At 43.3% G+C, this 20,475-nt stretch overlaps 1 protein-coding gene across 4 annotated transcripts in view; it reads left to right on the plus strand.

The window, feature by feature from the left end:
• ANO1 (anoctamin 1) overlaps nucleotides 1–20,475 on the plus strand; it is an 852,930-nt gene that overhangs the window by 442,000 nt on the left and 390,455 nt on the right. For all 4 annotated transcript variants that reach the window (XM_085643533.1, XM_085643534.1, XM_085643535.1 and 1 more), the window contains one exon: nucleotides 763–1,095. In XM_085643533.1, coding sequence (XP_085499659.1) covers nucleotides 763–1,095 — 333 coding nt within the window. The remainder of the gene's footprint in view (nucleotides 1–762; nucleotides 1,096–20,475) is intronic.

The raw sequence follows: 20,475 nt of genomic DNA on the forward strand, positions 1-20,475 counted from the left end.
TTGTGTCTCTGTCTGTTGTTGTGGTGGAAGAGTAGTGACAACCCTGTCAGGCTTGACAGTTGTTGGTGTTCGTTCTCCTTTGCGTGATTTGTAAAACCTGTCTATGCTGTAGAACAGAAAAACATCTGAGACTCGTGTTCACACCACAGAGCCCCACCCCCATAGGACTTTATTGGGGCATCATGCCCCATCAATATCAGAGTGTAAGCAGACGTTAGAGGTATTATGCGGGGTTTGAAACATTCGTTTTTACTTCAAAGGTTTGGCGAAAAAGTCGGAATAATAATGCATAATTCTAATATTGCGTGGCGTGCAGCTTATGTTTTTTCAGCCAAAATTCAAACATCGCTCAAATATGTTTAAATAATTAAAAGTAACAGAAAGTAGGTGCTCCTTGCAGAGCACGTGCCTGGCAATCCTTGCACTTCGCAAGCGTAGTGTAGCTTTCAGAAGTTGAAGAAACGGGGAAGCAATATATGGGGAGAGAGAGAGAGAGATAGCGAGAGAGCGAGCTAGTTAGCTCTTGGATATAGCGCGAGCGTGACAGCAGGAGGTGTGCGCGCGCATGCGCAGGTTGGAGAGCAGTGCGGTCATCCTTGCAGCACGTGCATGCACCACCTGGGTGGACTGAAATTATTTGTAAAACAGACTATCCGCGTGGGTGGAACTTACAACGGTAAGGTCCCACGGATGGTGGCAGCAGTTTCTGAAAAGCAGAATGGCGCATAGAGGGTTAACTGGTTTCTTTTTCTCTCCCTGCAGCTGTTGAACTCGCTCTCCAAGGACCAGGACTCAGCCTGCAAGTATGGACTCTACTTCCGGGACGGAAAGAGGAAAGTGGACTATATCCTGGCCTACCACTTCAAGAAGTCCTCGGGCAGCAGGACCCCGAGCCGGCGCTTCCAGGTCAACGACTCCCTGGCCGGGTCACGGAGCAACAAGCACGACCACCCGCTGCCCGGCAAGGCCGGGGAGCCCGAGGTGGCCGACGCCGACCACCACGTGGACTTTTTCGAGGACGACAAGAGGTTCCGGAGGGAAGAATTCGAGGGAAACCTGCTGGAGGCCGGCATGGAGCTGGAGAAAGACGAGGAAGTATGTCTTGGTTTTACATATGGATATATACATTATACACGGTTTCAGATTTATTTTAAAAGCAGAATATCGCTTAACAATTTCTGACTAAATTAACTGTATTTAAAGACGAAAACAAAACACGGATGAGCAATTAATGTTTCTAATTTTAGCGTTTATCCGAAAGCACGCTCTATGACGTCATTCACATGGTTAGCCACAGCCTTTTGATTTTACTAGAATAATATGTGCAATATACTTATATGAACTTTCAGCCAGTCACCTTCTCCCATAGTTATGTCCTTCCCTTTTTTCTTATACGAAGTGCAACATATAGCGTGGGGCAGTGAGTCATCCCACTCCAGCCATAGGTAACTAACTTCATTTTGGGTGACTGCATTGTATTATTTCACAAGGAACACATCCACACACAAGTTAGTTCCATTCCGTGTAGGAATTCTCTGTCAATGTGTGCTTTTAACATTTTCTAGTTTTGAGTCATTTTTTTTTAGATTGCATGTGCATCAGCTTCCCTCACCCAAAACGTTTTGCAAAACCAATGACCAAACAAACCAAGCATTACCCAAGCCAAAAAAGGCTGACAACCAAAGCAAGAACTATTCTTTTTGCCAATGCTTATTTAATTATTGTGCTGTGAGAAGCAGAAATGTGTACTCTTTTATTTTCCAGAGACTACCAATATTTAAACGTTAGTCCGAACTTTGGAAACTCTAAAGCAGTATTATGCTTAATACAATTTCTGAATAATTGAATACATTAATTACACAGAGCTGTCATGTGCCTGTGGTTATCTAGGTGCTGTGAATAACATGGACTGTTGTTGTTCAACTGCACCTCTTGAGATACATAAACCCGGCAGAACGTGAATATATTACTAGATGCTTTCGCACAGATATCTGCAGCAGGTGAATAACACTGTGAGCTTTCTCCCTGCCTAAAAAAGCCCCTCGTTCACCACCCACCTTAAAATTGAGGGGCACACGTGACTGTTTCGCCTTTTGTGTAGCTGTCTGTGGGGCATATCTACCAGGCGGCGATATAAATTTATCGCCGCTTTTGCGGCCGTTTTCGGCCGAAAAGCGGCGATAATTTTATCGCTCTATTAGCAAGGTCACGCTGTCGCGTGAAACCTTGCCTTAGCGCCTGAATTCCTAACGCCCATCTTTGCAACTCTAATGAGATGCAAAAGTAGCGATAACCTCTGTTATCGCTACTTTCCTTACGCCTGCTTTGAAACTGACTTAGCCATGATATCCTATGTAAGGTGGATATTATGGCTAAGTATGTGAGGCCCTATCATCAAGCTATCGCCAAACTTCGTGGGATTATCGCTGGGTTTCCAGCGATGATCTCACGTTTGGCAGTTAGCGCTAGGATTATTATCGCTTTTGAGATAAGCGTTGCTAATAGCACGCTATCTCAGCGATAAAAATCCACACTAGCCGGCGATAATTATCCTAGCGCTAAATACGCTTAGCGATAATTATCGCCGGTTGTTGCTGATATGCCCCTGTGTTCTCCTCAAAATAGGGGTGACCAACCTGTGTCCAGGAAGACGGAGTTCGTCCCAGATTTCAGGGATATTTGCTTAAGATATCATTGCATAATAATATCACAGTTTTTCATACAGTGGTTCATAATGCACTTCTACTGTTTCTAAGCACTGTAAATAAAAGTTGAATAAGAGTATTGTGAATTTTTTTTTAACCAAAGCGTATTCACCTGGCCAGTAGTTATCCTAGAAATTTGCATGGATCCAACTCTCCCTGCGCTGGACATCCAGCCAGAAACCTGAGGTTTGGAAGAAAAGTGTGTGCTTGTCTCTTTGATACAAAAAACAATCTGCATTTTCTGAGATTGTGCTTAAAGCATTCATGATATTTTTACACTTTGAATAATCACTGGACTGTGGCCCAGCTTCCTTTGTGGCATAATGAGCTAGGGATGTAACACAGGCCCAGTGGCGCAAAGGGGCCCCAATCCTATGGGGGGGCCACTGAGACCACGGCCAATGAATACCTGTGAGATCTGTGAGACTCTGGGGGCCCCTCTTCACACTCTGCAAGGCGGGCCACCATTTTGAGTTTCAGCACTGTATTAAGATCTTGTAAGATGGTTGAGCATGCCAGTTAATTTCAAGTTTATTTTATTCGCATAGTTACTTAAAACCATTGCAAAAATAACGCTAAACAATAAAACCTTGAATACATACGTAATGCAATGTTACACATATGTCAGAGTAAACTCACTCCATTCTACTATATCTGGTTAAAATTACTAAAAAAAACATTCTAATAGCAGTACTCAACATAAACCATAAGTGTCAGTATTAAAACATATTTTGCACTTTCCACAAGTAAAAGTCTTTCTTGCAGCCAAAGTGCCAAATGCAAAAGTGCATGAAGTATTAAATGAGTGCTTTGAGGTTGCAAGAGTTTGTGAGGAGAAAGTGCTGTGTGTAAAAGCTGAGGATAGAGTTCAAGGGGCTCCTGGTCAACGGCTGCTTCGCATTAGGTGGGACGCAGAGGCCCTTGCCCGACTCGAGTTCGAAGCCCATGTGAAACAAGCATTTACAATCCAATGGTCTCGGCATTGGTAAAGTTAGAGCTATTGGCATTGCTCATGACATTATTTTTGTTTTTAAAACATTTAAAGAAACGGCATTGTCATGAGCAATGCCAATAGCTCTAACCTTAACAATGCCGAGACCGTTGCTGGATTGGGGACTCTGTCCATTTTCACATTTCTTTTTATTATCATCTCTTATGGTAAGTGTTTTCTAAACTGCGTTTGGGAGGCCACTTTCTGTGCTACCGCTCCTCCTCCTTCAAGTACCCATCTCTATACAAATGCTGACACGTCACAGGCCCCCGGACAGTGTATGTTCAGTTTTTAAGGTGGCTCACTCGGCATCCAGCCCGGAAAGCTTGAGGGATGGCCACCTTGGCCTTCACAAGGCTTCTCAATCTACTTCTCAATTAAAGGCGGGGGAACTGCTTATGTTGTTGACAGAATGAGTGAAGACGGCAGACTTCCCTGCATGCTGAGATGGTGGCTTCTAGTATCTGATGTCCGGTTTAACGCGCTGCGCCTGGCAGTCTTGTTTTAGCTGTGTTTGCGGCGTTATTTTTACTTTCTGTTTATCAAATGCTGCTGCTGATTTGTTGTGTTTCTTGAAGCTTGGAGTTATGCCCGCCATCATCAGGTCTGTTTTTCTCTCCATGAATGCATGGAGCGCGCGAGCTGAAGCGGGGTCAGTCGAATTCCGAAGCCATTGTCCCTGGTGTGAAACACGTACACCCGTAGTGCCCTGATCGACCTTGTCAGCGCTGAGCCCCAGGGCCTGTGTTGGCGCTGGCAGTGGCAGAGTCCAGATGGCATCGTTGTCACCCCGGAGGAAAGCGGGAGGACGCAGAGCTAGAAGGAGTTACTGCACATTTAGCATATATAGTTGATTGGCAGTTTTATATAGCGCCAACTCGGCCCAAGGATATTGGAGCGCTTTACATGAATGCTAAATTACATTACGCAAGGTCGGGTTATTTTAATTTTGTTTGATCTAAACCACGCGCTGGGAAGTATTGTACTGTAATGTCCTTTGTGCCCCACGCAAACACTGACGGATTTTGAAGGGAGTTTCCGTACTCCCTACCCACTACCCTCACCGGTCTCATGGGCCTTCCTCAGCAGCCACGCATCAGCCTTGTCCAGCTCGGATACAGGTGGCGCACCACCGCCTCCAGCTCCCCGAGGACCCGCCGAAGAGCTGTGCAGCCTCTCCCTGCCGCTCTGTTTAAAACCCAGCCGCAGTAAATTCCCGGCCCGCAGTAAAGCCGGTCTCCACCAGCCAGAGCCCGCCATCTTTGTGCGGAAGCGGAAAGCTGCACTGCGAGCACCATAGCAACACGCCTCTGAACCAGAGCACACAGAGGGCAATGCGACTGCCAGTCATTATGTACCATGTGATCACCAGGTCTCCAGTTGTCATGAAAAGAGAAGAAAGATAACAAACCTATGAATACAGTAATGCTTGCCATATGTGCAAGCGGTGAGAAAGCCTGGTTCACAATATTTCTCTTATCGTTATGGAAAGTGCCCCGGTAGCTTCTTGTGTATTTTAGAGGCTATATAAGCTGAATTAACCGCGGCGCCGGGTAGAATGTCAGCCTCTGGCACAGCACTGGGACAGGCTTATTTCTCGTGATGGAGGCTGCAGTCATACAGTTTTAGCGGCCGGCTCTCGCGGTAGTTCTGTGTGCATTCTGCGTCGGGGTTGCGTAACTTTTTTGACACGGACTCAACAAAAAATTCATTTTGGAAATTAAAAAGCTACGGAAATGTTACAACAAAAACAAGCACACCACTGCCTTTCTCCGAGGCGAAGCAGAAATGCCTCGGAGAAACGCAGCGGCGGTTTCGGATTCGGGGGCGTGTTCTCCTCTTGCCATTGGCTGGAGGAGATAATTAGAAAAGTTGGAAAAAACACGCCCCCGAATCCGAAAAGGACGGGGCCTGTTCGGAGTGACTGACCTCTTCTCCAATGGCTGGCCAGCATTCAAGAGGCCAGCCAATGGAGAACAGGGGAGAAGAGGGGCGGGTTCGAGCCACTCTTCTCCAAGTCATTATGTCTCGCGAGCGAGACTGCGCAAGCGCAGACTTCGCTAGCCGAGACCTAAAAAAGCAGAATAGATTGGGCCGAAAGCTGCTACTTCTGCTTCAGCAGTGGGGCAGTGACCAAACGGGTCTGGCCTGGCTACTAAGTGCAAGAGTTCGTAGCCAGAAAGTGCTGAGTACAAAGCGGAGACCAGATATCTGGAGGTCTTAATGGGAGGCTGCTTCGCCTGCAACTCCCCACAGGTACATAGCAGGTGGGGTAAATCATCACTGTCAGTGCCACACAATCAGCAGATATTTGGCACGGTGCGCAAGACCTCACATGCCGCGGCATGCAGCAGCAATCAAAAATTACATTATTGTGGTTTAATAATCAAGGGCCTCGTTTAAACCCTCTGCTCTGCACAGCACATAAGCGCTGAAGTGTACGATGAACATGCACATAGTCGATTGCTCAATGTTTTTGCCAAATTTAGAATTCGTTTCCTCTGCACCTGAACTCATTTTGTGTTTGTCCCTTTTCTATTCCATACCCTGCAAACTGATTTACTACTGGCCTCCGTAGCAGGAAATTTCCATCTTTTTCAAGGTAGGAAGTTACAGTTTAAAGGGAAAGTATCCGCCCAAAGACAGATACATTTGTTGGTGTTCCTTATACGTTTTTAGGGCATTCTTGGCATGAAACAGCCATTTCTCACTCATGGGTGAAGATGTATTCATTTGTATGTGTGACTAAATATTATTATGAATGTAAAACCACATTTTGTGTAGCACTTGTAAAAAAAGATCCTATTTTACACACCACAAAAATTTGTGAATAAACCTCTTGGTAGTATTCACTGCTTCATACGTAGAAGGAAAATCACATGTTTCTTGGCAAGTTTATATCTTTGTACGGTTTCTGGTACCGAAGCATCCCCTGCTATGTTCCCCACCACGGAAGGGCTGAGAGATATACCCCATGATCAGGACTCAGCAACCTGTGGAAGCTGAACTCCCTGGCCCTAGATAAAGGTTGGATTGGGATTAGCAGCTTGCAATCTTCTGAAGTCTTTTTAACTGAGTCTTCATGCTGTGACCTAAAGACATGGGTGCCACTGAATGGAAAGTGTCTGAGAAGACTCTTCTGGGAATTGACCAAGCGATGTTTATTTTCTGCCACTGAATGGAAGGTGTCTGAGAAGACTCTTCTGGGAATTGACCAAGCGATATTTCTTTTTTGCCACTGTTGGTCTGAGAAGACTCTTCTGGGATTTGACCCCGCGATGTTTCTTTTCTGCCACTGAATGGAAGGTGTCTGAGAAGACTCTTCTGGGAATTGACCAAGCGATGTTTCTTTTCTGCCACTATTGGTCTGAGAAGACTCTTCTGGGAATTGACCCTGCAATGTTTCTTTTCTGCCACTGTTGGTCTGAGAAGACTCTTCTGGGAATTGACCCTGTGATGTTTCTTTTCTGCCACTGTTGGTCTGAGAAGACTCTTCTGGGAATTGACCCAGCGATGTTTCTTTTCTGCCACTGTTGGTCTGAGAATACTCCTCTGGGTATTGACCCTGTGATGTTTCTTTTCTGCCACTGTTGGTCTGAGAAGACTCTTCTGGGAATTGACCCAGCGATGTTTCTTTTCTGCCACTGTTGGTCTGAGAAGACTCTTCTTGGAATTGACCAAGCGATGTTTCTTTTCTGACACTGTTGGTCTGAGAAGACTCTTCTTGGAATTGACCAATCGATGTTTCTTTTCTGCCACTGTTGGTCTGAGAAGACTCTTCTTGGAATTGACCAAGCGATGTTTCTTTTCTGCCACTGTTGGTCTGAGAAGACTCTTCTGGGAATTGACCCAGCGATGTTTCTTTTCTGCCGCTGTTGGTCTGAGAAGACTCCTCTGGGAATTGACCCCGTGATGTTTCTTTTCTGCCACTGTTGGTCTGAGGAGACTCTTCTGGGAATTGACCCCGGGATGTTTCTTTTCTGCCACTGTTGGTCAAGGGGCAGCAGCTGCTCCGTAAAGCCTGTAGAAGGATATTCCAGATGAAAATTTGACCTGTTCTTCCGTTTTGACCAATCTGGGAGTATAGCCTAACCCCAATCTCAACGACTATGCTAAGAATTGAAAATCACAGAGCATAGAACTGACTGTGCGGAATAGCTTTGATAGACAAATTGGCTGCAGTCCTTTTAATTGCAGCCTCCACCTCCTTATCTACTGCGTCTGCTGCACAGCTTCTTCAGAGATGTGGGTTCCCAGGGTTGGCAGTTCCTCCATACAGGAAAAAATCTCTACCACTGCAGGGAAATTCTCCTGGAAGTGTGGCAAGTTTTTGAGGATGGCAAGTCAAAAATCTAGGGAGACTTTATTTTGTAAATGTCTTTCCATTCCCTCACTAGCACATTTCTGACAGCCTTATGTAAAGGCAAAAAGTCCGGTGCCTTTCTCTATTGTAGAAAGATATCCTCCTCATTATCCAATAAAAAAATAGTGCATAATACCTGCATAAAGGCTGTATGATCCGCATCCTGCATGTGCATTTACGTATTGCTCCAATCCCTCCTATGGAACATCAGTATCTTGCTAAGTAGAAATGTCTTGCCTTTGTCTTTTTGCAGGTGGAGAAGCTTCTCTGGTTTAAAAGGCAACTCCTGCGGCCTGTGCGATATGGTCCTGCAAGAGGTCAAAGGAGGGTCTCTGCTCATGCCCAGAGGCATGGGGACCTTCCTCTCCTGAAGATGCAGCCTCTATATTTTTATGCTTAGAAGCGTGCTTTATGAAGCTCTATTGTTTATACGCTGACTTAGGTTTGCTATGAAACAGGAGATCCCTTCCCAGTTCTACCGTTTCAGAGCAAGCAAACAAATCTTGCAGCACCGCTGCCATGATAAAGACAGGCACAGTGGTCCTGCGGAGTTGGCTTGTCTTGCCCAGCATTCCTAGATGCGCAGAAAGGGGCAGCAAGTCTAGCAGAGATGAAAGATTAGTTGCAAAAACAAAAATCCAGTTCAACTCTGACCACACTCAGGTCTGCAGAGGAAGGCGTTGCTGCAGGGCTATCTACTTCTGAAAAGATGGAGTCATGTAATTGAGGACGACTCCAAACATACCCCATAAACAGCAGTGTTAACAACTACAAACAAAGACTTGCTGGATAGTTGGTAGGTGATCTGTCCTACTGCATGAGACAACAGAAGAAAAACAACAGGAAGAGGAATGGGTTAGTCCATCATTTAGATCAATATGATAGGGAAGAGTTAAACAGGATTCCCTGCCCTGTAAGTTTCATGTTGGAGGGCCTCTTTAATTTTATTAATGTGTCAGTGCTGTAGATGTTTGAGGTAGAGTATGGTGATGTAAAGACTGGGATGAAGAGGATGAACAAGAAGATAATGTGATGTGGTCAAATCACTCCAACCACACGCATCACCTTGTGCTTTCCACAGCCACCAGCCTGTAGAATACTGAGCGGAGCTGTACCTTGGGTGTAGGATATTGTAGTTATTGTCAACATTTTGCGTGTGGGAAATAGCATGACCAGCTTTTATATCTACGTTCTTATGTAAGACGGGTGTCTGCGCTGTGAATACATCGGCACACCCATTCTGACACATAAGACGCCAGCTGTTGTTTTGCAATCTATGGAAGATTCCTATATTGCACTTTAGTGTGTTTACCTAGTGTTTATAGAAACGTAATGTGCCTAGAGACTAATTTACTCCCATCTTTTAGCTTCAGATATTGTGCGGTTGTCTAAATCCAGACATTTATCGAAGCAAAGGATTTTGATAACAATAAACTGGAAAGATGAAGTTCCTCATTACATATAAACAAGAGCTAGGAAGAGGGGTACTTTTCTACTGCAAGTAGAGGGATATGACACAAATGTTTCTCTTATATTCACCACAGGGCCCTCAGCAAGTGTCTCCCATAGCTGGGCCGTAGAGAAGTCATCAGTGTTTCTCTCTAGAACACTGCCCAGATCTATACTAACAAAAAGAAAAGCCAGCCCAGCTCAAGGTGGCCTCCCACTGCATTGCTGTCTCCATAGCACTCATTTGTCATTCTGAGTCAAGGGAGGCAAGGAGTGGGACTCTATGCGCATGCGGCATGCCCTCAATGAAACTGAGCTGCCGGCTGGATCAGATGGTGAAACCTGTCAGCGGATAACACTTCCCAGCTTTAGTGCTATGAGTGCAATGATCATAAGCTTAAGCTAAGCAGTAAATGTCATTACTACCTGGCGAAATTCTATCTATGTATTAAAGGACAAGACATCGATGCAACCATACAGAAAGGACTTGTACATATGTTGGACTCATAGCACATTTTAGCTTTTTCAAAGCCATTTCAACAGCAAAAGGGGGTGGCTAAAGTGTGACAAAAGACAAGCAACCCTAGTGGCAACTCTTTTGTGTACTTTAGAGAAGTAGGGCTAGTAGCTATACTTGGGATAAGGTCTCAGGGTATTAAATTTAGTAAGAGGTCTCCCAGGCTTTGAGTATAGAAATGAACAGTGAGACCAGATACAGGCTGTATTTTTGCATGCTTTTGTTTGTGTTAGTTGGTCTATTTGTGTCGACTATAAACAAAGAATATTGACACATATGGACCACTCTGTCCTGGTGAAAGTCTCATTACACTTTTGGTAACTGAAAAGGCTAAAACATGTTGTCTCAGACCAGGATGGTTGGGCACTAATTTCTCTTTCCCATCTGTATATACTTTTCTGTAAAAACAAAACAATAAATTATTGATGGGTTTTCAAGGCAATTTTATTTCCAGTAAGACAGTTACCTCCCATCCCTAATGTAAAATATTAAATGATCCTATTTAAGTGGTTGCAACCAGTGTCTGGATGTAAAGCCCGATGATGAAGTATGCCACAAATTCAGGGTGAAGATACTAATTTCAACATCTTATGCTTGTGATCTAAACATGCAGCTTTAGGAGCTTACCTATACTGGGCAGTGATGATTGTTTTGTAGGGAGGAAGTACTAGCAAGCTGGTTTTCCTCTCTCTCCTTTTGTCTATACATAAAAATAAAATCAGCATATTGTTTGTCCCTACCCACACTCTAAAATAAAAATACTTAGACATTTACCTTAGTAAGTGCTTGTTTGGCATGCTTGTAAACTTTGGGTCTATTTTATTTGGTGTTAGTATTGGCTTATTGATTTGATGGAATGATAGATTGAAAATGAAAAGGACTAGACAGATTCATCACATTATGACTCTGTAGAGTATTAAGATATAGCATTTGTTACTAATGGGATAATACAGATTATTATGATGTACTACAAAAAGTGGTCTTTATAAATGATGATGATTCCATCAAAATGTGCATCAACATTGCTTTCAAGAATGCTTGAAGTTTAGTCAACCCTAAGGAAGAAGGAGATTTTGGCCAAGATCTGTTGTTCCCCTGCCTGAGCTCTTGCGGGCAGGAAAAAGCACACTTGCTCGCACCTGGGAGGTAGAAGCAAAAACAGCGCTTATGCCGGAGAGGGGCAATGCTGGCTCACGTAGTACCCAGGATTGGTGCATGCGAGGAGCCAGCTGCGGGCCGCAGGGTCCCCTGGGCTCTCCCTGTGCCCCCAATGTATTTTTTGGTTTGTCCCCTTAGTGGGCAATGGGGCACTCACACACAAGGTCCACCGGAGTCTATTGAGACTTCAGAAGGGGGGGTGCACCCCCTCCCCTTTTCTATCAAAAGTAGGCCCAGACTAATGGGGTCCCCGGGGCTCCTTTATAAAAAAAACAGGGCCTGGGAGATGGGGCTCCATTGCCCATAGTACCTAAGGGAGGGGAGCTGCAGGCCCCCCTCCACTTAAAAGATATGTTTTGGCCCCTGGGGATGGTGTTCCTAGAGCCACTCCGGCTCCGGGAGAGCGGGCCTGCTGCTCCTCTCCGCTTAAGGCCCCGGGGAGTTGTATCCACAAGGACCATTATGGCTCAGGTGGGGGGGGAGGAAGCCATGCTCCCCCTCCCCTGTTAAAATATCTTTTGGCCCCAAGAATGGAGACTCCGGGACCACTATTAGCTCAGAAAGGGCAGCCACACTTCACCTCAATTAAAAAAGAAAAGGCCCCCAGTGATGTGGTCCCCGGGGCCCTTAGTGGCTCGCAGAGGGAAGCCATGTGCCCCAACTCCCTTTTAATAAAGACCCTGGGACTAGGGACCTTATTGTCTTTTTAGTGTGTACTGTACTTACCCAGAGTAGAGTGTACGTTCGTGCTTGTATAGGGTGCATATTCTGACAACAGAAACCCAATTTCTAACAGCACAGCACAGCATTGCAGCTCCTTGTGTTAAAAGCAAACCAATAAAAACAGTTAAAAAAGTGATTGCAGATGTAAAACAAAACAACTAAAAACACAAAAAACATTAGTACTACCCTCACAAAACCAAAAGAATAGCTGGTGTTCATAGTAGGTTGAGACCGGGTCTGGGAACCGGCCAAAACCTGCAGCTAATCATGGGAGTGCAGAAGCAAAGGCCATGCACTGTGGGGGTTGCCCACCCATGGCAGTTTGAGTGGAGAACTTGACCGCATGTGAGTGTATTATAAGATCACAAATTCAATGAAAAAGCACGGTTAAAAACTGAAATTCACCAGTTTTAGTATGCAGTCCATAACCCTATAACTCAGCCTCCCGCAACGAGGGCTACTAATCCAAACCAGCGGTTTACTTGAAATATATGTAGCTCCAGCACCAGGTGTATGTGCTATCTGATTATTATTTATTTTATCCAGTTACGTCTCTTTAGTCTTGCTTTAGTGCACTATGGAGACTCTTCAGATGAATGCTGGATACCGCTTTCGGTATTTTTCTCTCCAAATATCCACCCATAGTGGATAATACACTGTGCCGTATCGCTAATTCTCAGTGCAGTACTAAGACACCATTTTACCATTAGATTCACTTAAAGTTGATTTACTGTTTTATGTTTTTTTTGTTTTAACTATATTTTCGACCTAACAGACAAAAAACAGTGTAGTAATATCATCAGAATGTAGTTGTCTGTATTTTATTTTAGGATAACTGTTCTCAAGTGTTCTACCCCTGAAACATTGAGGCTGTGCAGAGATCCAAAAAGATGTCATAGGAAGGAAAAAATGTGGTCGTTGAACACTCAAGTCGACAGTCTTCTCGTTCTCAATGTGTGTGCGGGAGTGGGCTGATGGTCTGTAAAACTGAGCTTGATTTGACTCTGGGCTCCAGGATGACAGTGAGGCAAGGGTGACACTTACCCCTCCAGAGAGTATGGCGAGAGCTGCTTTCTAATGCACCATGATCACTACAGTTACACCACACTGCATATGTGTGAAAGAGAGATCTTGGTGTGTGTGTGTGTGTACGTGTATGCATGTGTGTGGGTAGCAGTGTGGATGACCTTGAGCTCAAGGAACCTCCTTATTTTTTTAATGATCTCTCTGACACGCTCAACTCTCAAAAAGATTCGATTAGACTAAATATTACTGGAAAAAATATTATCTTACATCAATCTGCATCTTCTAAAATGATCTCTAGAATCTTTGGGATAGATTTAAATGTTGAAATAGAAAAGTCCATTCTGACTTGCGTAAAGTTCTCTCAATGAGAGTGGATCTAACCCTTTCCTATGCACTCTTTCACTTTTGCCCTCACCTAGTAACCCAATATAACTTAATTATGCCATACAAATATAAGTAAGCAATATTAAAAAAGAAAAAGGTTCTCCATCTCCCATACTTCATTTCCTCAGATGCGTGTTCTTCATTGTCGTTTCCTTGTTTATATGTTAATGTAAAAGGGTAGGCACATCTTTTTTTCATTTTTGAAGAAAATGTCCAGGAACCTACATTTGTTAAACGGTTCCCACTAACCTCTGCCCTTTTTGTAATCAGAAATTGACAACAATTTTCAAAGTCCTCTTTTTAACCCAATGCTATTGGCTATGTTTTACAGTGGGGCGTCATTTCATCTTCATGTTGCTCAGTAGCAGACCACAAGCCGCCTTCATAGTGTGAGGAGCCGGCCACATCTGTCATATTGGTGGCCATGCTCTAAAGCATGGTGCTGACACCATGAGTATCTTCGATATGCTTATCATCATTTCTCACTAATAGTAAGCTAGCTGCCTTAAGTTTTCTAACTGTTCACGCTCTGCCAAAGACGAGCTTAATTACCACTTGAACCCTTGTGCACTTAAAAGAAGAATTAGCAGGCATTCGTTTTTTGTGTTTCCTATCTCAACGATTTATATGTCCCTAACGAGGAACTCTTAAGATATTACAGATATACACATATAGCAATCGCATGTATATAACAATATCTTGTCATGGGTACTCTTCCTGTTCCTTCACGTGATCAAACCCAAAGTTTAAATGAAACACTCTTTATAGTGTTTAAAAATGTTCAAGGTTAAATAATTAAAAATAGTTAACAATTCATTTTCTCAACACAACTTTCTTCCCAGAATACGACTCTTTATTCCAAAATGTCCTCTAACAATCTCCAGAGGAAGCAACTTGTTTAAAAAAAAAAAATCCTGAACTGTGTAGTAAGATCTTGGTTGCTAGGCAGCATTGTATCATAATTGCCTAAGAAGGACATGATGAAATATGCAGGATGGTATATCTAATAATATAAGATTGCTCTTCTATCTCAAAACTGTGTGAGATTTCAGAGACTGCTGGGAAGTGTAGTTCATCATGAGGGCACCATCCCACAGTGTGTGCTCCACATATGTGAAGCCTCACTCCAGAAAGTGCCAACACTATGTGAGGAATGCCAACCCATTTTTTGCTCAGATGGACTCGACCCAGTTTTGAGTATCGCTTTCTCAGGCCCGCAGTGCTATAAGCAGTAAGCCACACTTCCCGACATGTCAGAAGCCCTAAGCTGTTGTGATATATAAGGAGCTGTCTACCAAAGAGGGAAGTGTGTGCAAACAATACATAGGGCATGTCTAGAGTATCTAATTAGTGGTTTCCTTGCTTGCAGTGTCTTGCATATATTTATGTCAGGAGAGAGGAGTGCTTGAATACACAAGAAGTGGTTTCACACAGCTCAAAAGGCTATTGAGGCCGAGTATGGCTTTCCTAAAAAGGAATTCACTAGATAAAATGATGCCCATTGCGTACGCACCTTAACATGCTGGGATCCAGGTTTGAATATTGAGCATTTTAGGCCAGAAAGAGCAGTCATTCAAGACATATCAGTTGTGTATGTGAGCTAAGAGCTATAATATCAATTCTGCACCCTGTAAGTGTTTGCAAAGAGGACCATGATTGATGAAGGATCATGTCGGGTGGGTAGGGCACAGAACCAGTTATGCAGGTCGGTGCATGAACATCTACCACCACACCCTGAACCAAAGAAGGTATTACCTGACCAGGTGAGCATCGTTCATCTTAGGACTGTTGTGAAGCGTATGTTCTCGGTACAGGCTTGACACAGTGCCAGCTTGAACTGAGGTACTTGTTGTGTTTGTTCTACTTGGCGGTCTAGCTTTGCAGCTTTCATCTTGCTGCACAGTTTTCCTCTGGAATAAGGACACCTTCTACATGTAATCTTTTCAGCAGAACACATGTCTGCCAAACCTCTGCTTAGTCTGCAGCTGTTCTTGCCACAGTAGATGGCATTAAATGAACTCTCTTTAATTTAGATGTTGTTCTGCAATGGAGTGGGGACTGGATGGTGTATGAAACCAGGATATTGGAAGCAAACTATTGGCTGATAGAAATATTGGGTCCTAAGTAGTGTTGATAAAAATATCTCCCCGTTGCCGTTAAACATAGAAAATTTACACCCAGGGAGACAATATTTTTGGGAACAGTATTTAGGACACACTAACTCTATCAGATGTTTCTTTTTATAGCTGGATTCCGGCAGACAGCCAAATGGAGTATCATTGATTGTCGGCGTGTTTTGGCCATGACAACAGCTTTCTGAAAAGTCATTTCACAGAGAGGATGAGATATACAAAAAAACTTTCTCTGACCATTTTTTGGGGATACGAGAACACCATGCCAGTTTGATGCTTTGAAGTGTATTGAAGGTTCCTATGGTCTGTCTTGAAAAAGCCTTTCTAAACAGTTGTTATTAAGGCTGTAATGCGTTGACATAATTGGAAGCATGAAACGTGGAACAATATTAAATAAGGAAGGAATTATTGCCTAATAGAAATGTGAACAGAAAATGCATATGGACTACAGTTCAGACTTTTTAACCTTCATCTTGTATTCAGCCCAAAATTATGGCCTAGTGATTTGAAAAATTCAACAAGGACTCTTTCTAATTTTTCTACTCGTAAAGCCACAATAGTTTTAAAAATGACAAATAGGAAATAAAAACGGTTTGATTGTGGACAAGCAAATGCTGTACCCTGGCTTGTATGGCTCATACAGCAATGGACTCGCCTTAAGCAAACTAACATACAAACTACACTCACTTTTGTAAAAATCTGATTAAACTTATAAACATCCACTTGTGAATTATAGATAGATCTTCACATTTAGTATGTTACTCAATCAATTCCCCAGAGAGTACGTTTGTATTTGGCATGAAAATACACAGCACTGCATTCCGTGAATAGGAGAAGGTTGTGTACCACCAGGTTTAGTAAGAGCAACTCCCCAATCCTGTCATCAGCTGCACTTGCCCATAAAAACTTGGGGGCATATCTACAAGGCGGCGATATAAAACTATCGCTGCTTTTGCTGCCGTTTTCGGCTGAAAAGCGGCGATAATTTTATCACTATATTAGCAAGGTCACGCTATCGCGTGAAACCTTCCCTTAGCGCCTGAATTCCTAACGTCCATCTTTGCATCTCTAATGAGATGCAAAGTGGGCGTTCCTCCCCAGAATAACAGGAGAAATGTCGCTAAGCGACATTTCTCCTATTATAAAGCCTCACGCAAAGCAGCATAGCGCCAAGAAAAGTAGCAATAACCTCTGTTATCGCTACTTTCCTTACGTCTGCTTTGAAACTGACTTAGCCATGATATTTTATGGAAGGTGGATATCATGGCTAAGTATGTGAGGCCCTATCAGCAAGATATCGCCAAACTTCGTGGGATTATCGCTGGGTTTCCAGCGATAATCTCACATTTGGCAGTTAGCGCTAGGATTTTTATCTCTCTTGAGATCAGCGATAAAAATCCACGCTAGACGGCGATAATTATCCTAGCGCTAAGTGCGCTGATATGCCCCTAGGTGCTTAAGTGTAGCGCCATTAAGCAAAGGCGCATGGGTAGTGTCTTGCGTGTAAATTGTGCTTGAAGCACACCCACCTGGACACATATTTGCATGGAGACAATCTTTCAAGGATAAGCTTTGTAAAATTTGTGGTTTTATAGAAATTACACGTTATGTGTGGAAATATCACCCGATAATCAGCTTGTACATTGTTTCTGCCCAATTTTAGTTGCCACCAGATTCCACACAGAAACAGTTGTTACATTGCTTGATCTGGGGTTGCGTGAATTTCCAGGGTGATATGTGCTGTTCCCTCTCCTCAGCATTTACTCTACATACATTTACGGCTCCTTCACTACACAACACAGGGTGCTTTTAGCACTCACTTGTGTCAAGGAATATTTATGCGGGTGATTCACTCTGCTGCTTGTACCATTTGGCTCTTTGTTAGAGGTTAGCAGATCTGAGCTTTCATTGTGCAGCGATCCTGTGCTTATCCGAATAATTCTTACACGCTCTTATTGATTAGGGTTAAGAATTAGACTCGAAGAAACTATTTACTTTCTTCAGAATAATGGTCGCCTTATTCCAATGATCTCTGTCCGACTTTTATTTTGAATGATTGTGAAAACTCGCTTTACTTGGAACGCTTTTAGGTGCACTTGTATAGCCTGTTTTTTTGTCCGCTGTTCTTTATCAAACGTCCTTGTGTATTGTTGATGAAAATGAGGCTGTTAATCCCAACAAACTGATTTGGACTTGATAAAGTTCAGGCCCAGTTACATAATTTCTCTCCAGATGGGATAGGCCTTTCTAGTCGAGTGAGCGGTGAAAGGATTCAAATCACTGGTTATCATTTCAATACAGTGCAACCAACGTGGCTGCACATTAATGCACTCTACTCTTTGACCTGAGTTTAGTAGGTTTAATTATAAATTCTGAAACAAGTAAATGTAGATCATTCTCAATAAAATCGTATAAAAGTGAGGAAAGTCCAGACTAATTCCAAATCTCCTTAAGAAATGTTCCCACATATAGCACAATGCACATGACTAACTCTAAGGCAATGACTCATGTATTCAGAAAGAAGGAAAAATGTAGGTTAAATTGCATCAGATAATTCTCTTTAACGAGCATGAGTAACCTGACTTTCCCTACACTAATCTAAAAAAAAGGGCAACCCTAAGTTAGAACATTAAGTAAAGACATAATGGAATAAAGAAAGGAGAAAGGTGTCAGCCAACGGAGTCTTCTGTAGAAACACGCTGATGATGGGTTGAGTACCTTAAAGCCACACAAGCAGTAGCAAAAGTCTGCTCCCTAAGGAGTCCCACGAAGGACTCTCTCCCTAACTAAAACAAAGCACATAATATCATCTCATTGGGCTCCTCCTTGGGAAATTTTCATAGCTCTGGTACAACTGGATACTTCATCATCCCTTCTCATCCAGATAGCACCTTACCTCTTCTCAGTCTTTCCCATGAGAACTCCTCTCCTTGCATGTTCCTGCTATTCCTTTGGCGGACTCTTCTTTTTCTAATGATTTGCTATCCATTAACAAAAAACGCATTTATTCTAAATAATGAGGCTTATCCACACCTGCAATTGAAACAGCTAAGCAGCGTTTGTCCCATTCTTGAAGGTTAAACGTGAATTTCAAATCATAATCTGAGCAGCAACTGAATAAATTTCTTCTCAAGGCCGAGTTTTGCTAAGTTAAGAGGTGCACAGGGTTACCTAATATGTGCACCTTAATAAAATAAAAATAATTGTAACTGCTTAAGACACAAATAAATGCAAAGAAGCATAACAGTTGCAGTGTAAATGCATCGGAACATGATTAATTCAAAGTTCATGTATAAACTTGAAATGTTGTTTGTATACATCCTTATTAATTATTTTACAATGACAACATGTTAAGTTATTCTTCCCCTGTCACGTTAATACATAAATTGTTATGTAAAGTTATTAATCACATACCAGATACATATATTTAAAACAAAATACCCTTTCAAGGATAAGCTTTGTAAAATTGCTGCTCCACCCCTTTTAGTACATTAGTTTCGGCAGAGTATATTAGAGTGCGGACTATGCGTGAGCATGATGCGCTCTTACATTATCTCCAAATGGGATCACGATTACACTTCTTCAGACTGAAATACAGACTGCAGTGCCCCTGGTCACGGGCTTCTGCTGATGGCCACCAGTGTGCTGTCCTGCACAGTTCTCTTCCGTGTGACTGCATAGGCCCAAGACGCTGCGTCAGCAAGATTCCATGCCTTCTTCACCTACACCCGGCTCCAGTAGCCTGGCTATCCGATCCCTGAGGCCAGAGTACGAGGTTGGGGCCACTACATTAAACTACATGGCATGCGCAGCCCATACCTCAGAGCTGCAGGCCTCTTTTTTTAGCGCTTTACTCCTACGTCGGACTTTACATCTGCTCTGTGCATGCACAGTATGCGTCTTCATGGGTTTGCCTAAAGTTTCAGCAATAGTATCCTTGACAGGCTGTCCTATCTCATGGTTTACGATGGCTCTTTTAAACTGGCAGGCTGCCATAAATCTCTCGTTTAACGACCCTATGTATATGCTGTGCAGTAGCACAGCCCATTACAGATGATGTAATGTATGCATTTTAAAGTTCCCCTGTAAGGGAGGATGGAGCTAAAGGCAGGCAACAATTCAGCATCCAAGAGCCTGTCAATGGAGCATCCAGTGCGCTGAGTCAAGCAAGCTGGTCACATTTGAAATGGAAGGTCATTAATATATTTAGGCCTCAATTCTGTAGAATGAAAAACTAGCTCCCCGCAAAAACTGTTTTTATCAATTAACTTTAGCATGTAGGGGGGATGCCAACACCCCCTTTGTCGTAGTCTGGCGTAAAATACCCCAAGCTCAAATAGGTAGGTCTTATGGAGCTTACGGCAATACCAGCCATAGCAACAAATGAACATTCACAACCCCAGAAGGGCACATTAGTCAGAAAGAGTACACATTCATTCAGCACTGAGGCACCATGTGGTTGGACCTCAACGATTACACACCAGCTCAGTATCCACCAAACCAATTACACGGTAAAATGATCTCCACGCCGGGTGATTTAAATGGTTTCTGTGGACTCTAAATAGTGTGCAAAGTATCAGCTACCTTAAACAACTGCCTCAAGAGTGGCAGTCCACATACCAGACCTTTACATGGCACATATCCGAAATAGCAAAGACCTGGAGCTGCAGACAGCAAACACTAAGCACAAGCAAACACGCAAACAGTATTGATCTGACGACACTACTGATGATCCTACTGAAACAGAAAAAAGACTTATCTGTGATGGAATCCTTAACACCAGAACAGGTACCTGAACCATACTGATGGCATTTACAGTACTATGCAAACCTCAGTTAACATGATATGTACTCTGCACTAGAGAATTACAGCATGTATTCACGTTACAGCACTAGAGACTGTGGTAGGGTCTCCCCATAGCCCTTGCAGCATACACCTGTGCTTGTAAGGAGCTCTCTGGAGAGGAACTGGCTATTCGTGCTATATTCTAAACTCATGTAAGTCGATTTGTGTGGCTTCGTGCCAAG

The sequence above is a fragment of the Triturus cristatus genome, chromosome 3_1 (genome assembly GCF_964204655.1).
Source record: "Triturus cristatus chromosome 3_1, aTriCri1.1, whole genome shotgun sequence".
Lineage (NCBI taxonomy): Eukaryota > Metazoa > Chordata > Amphibia > Caudata > Salamandridae > Triturus > Triturus cristatus.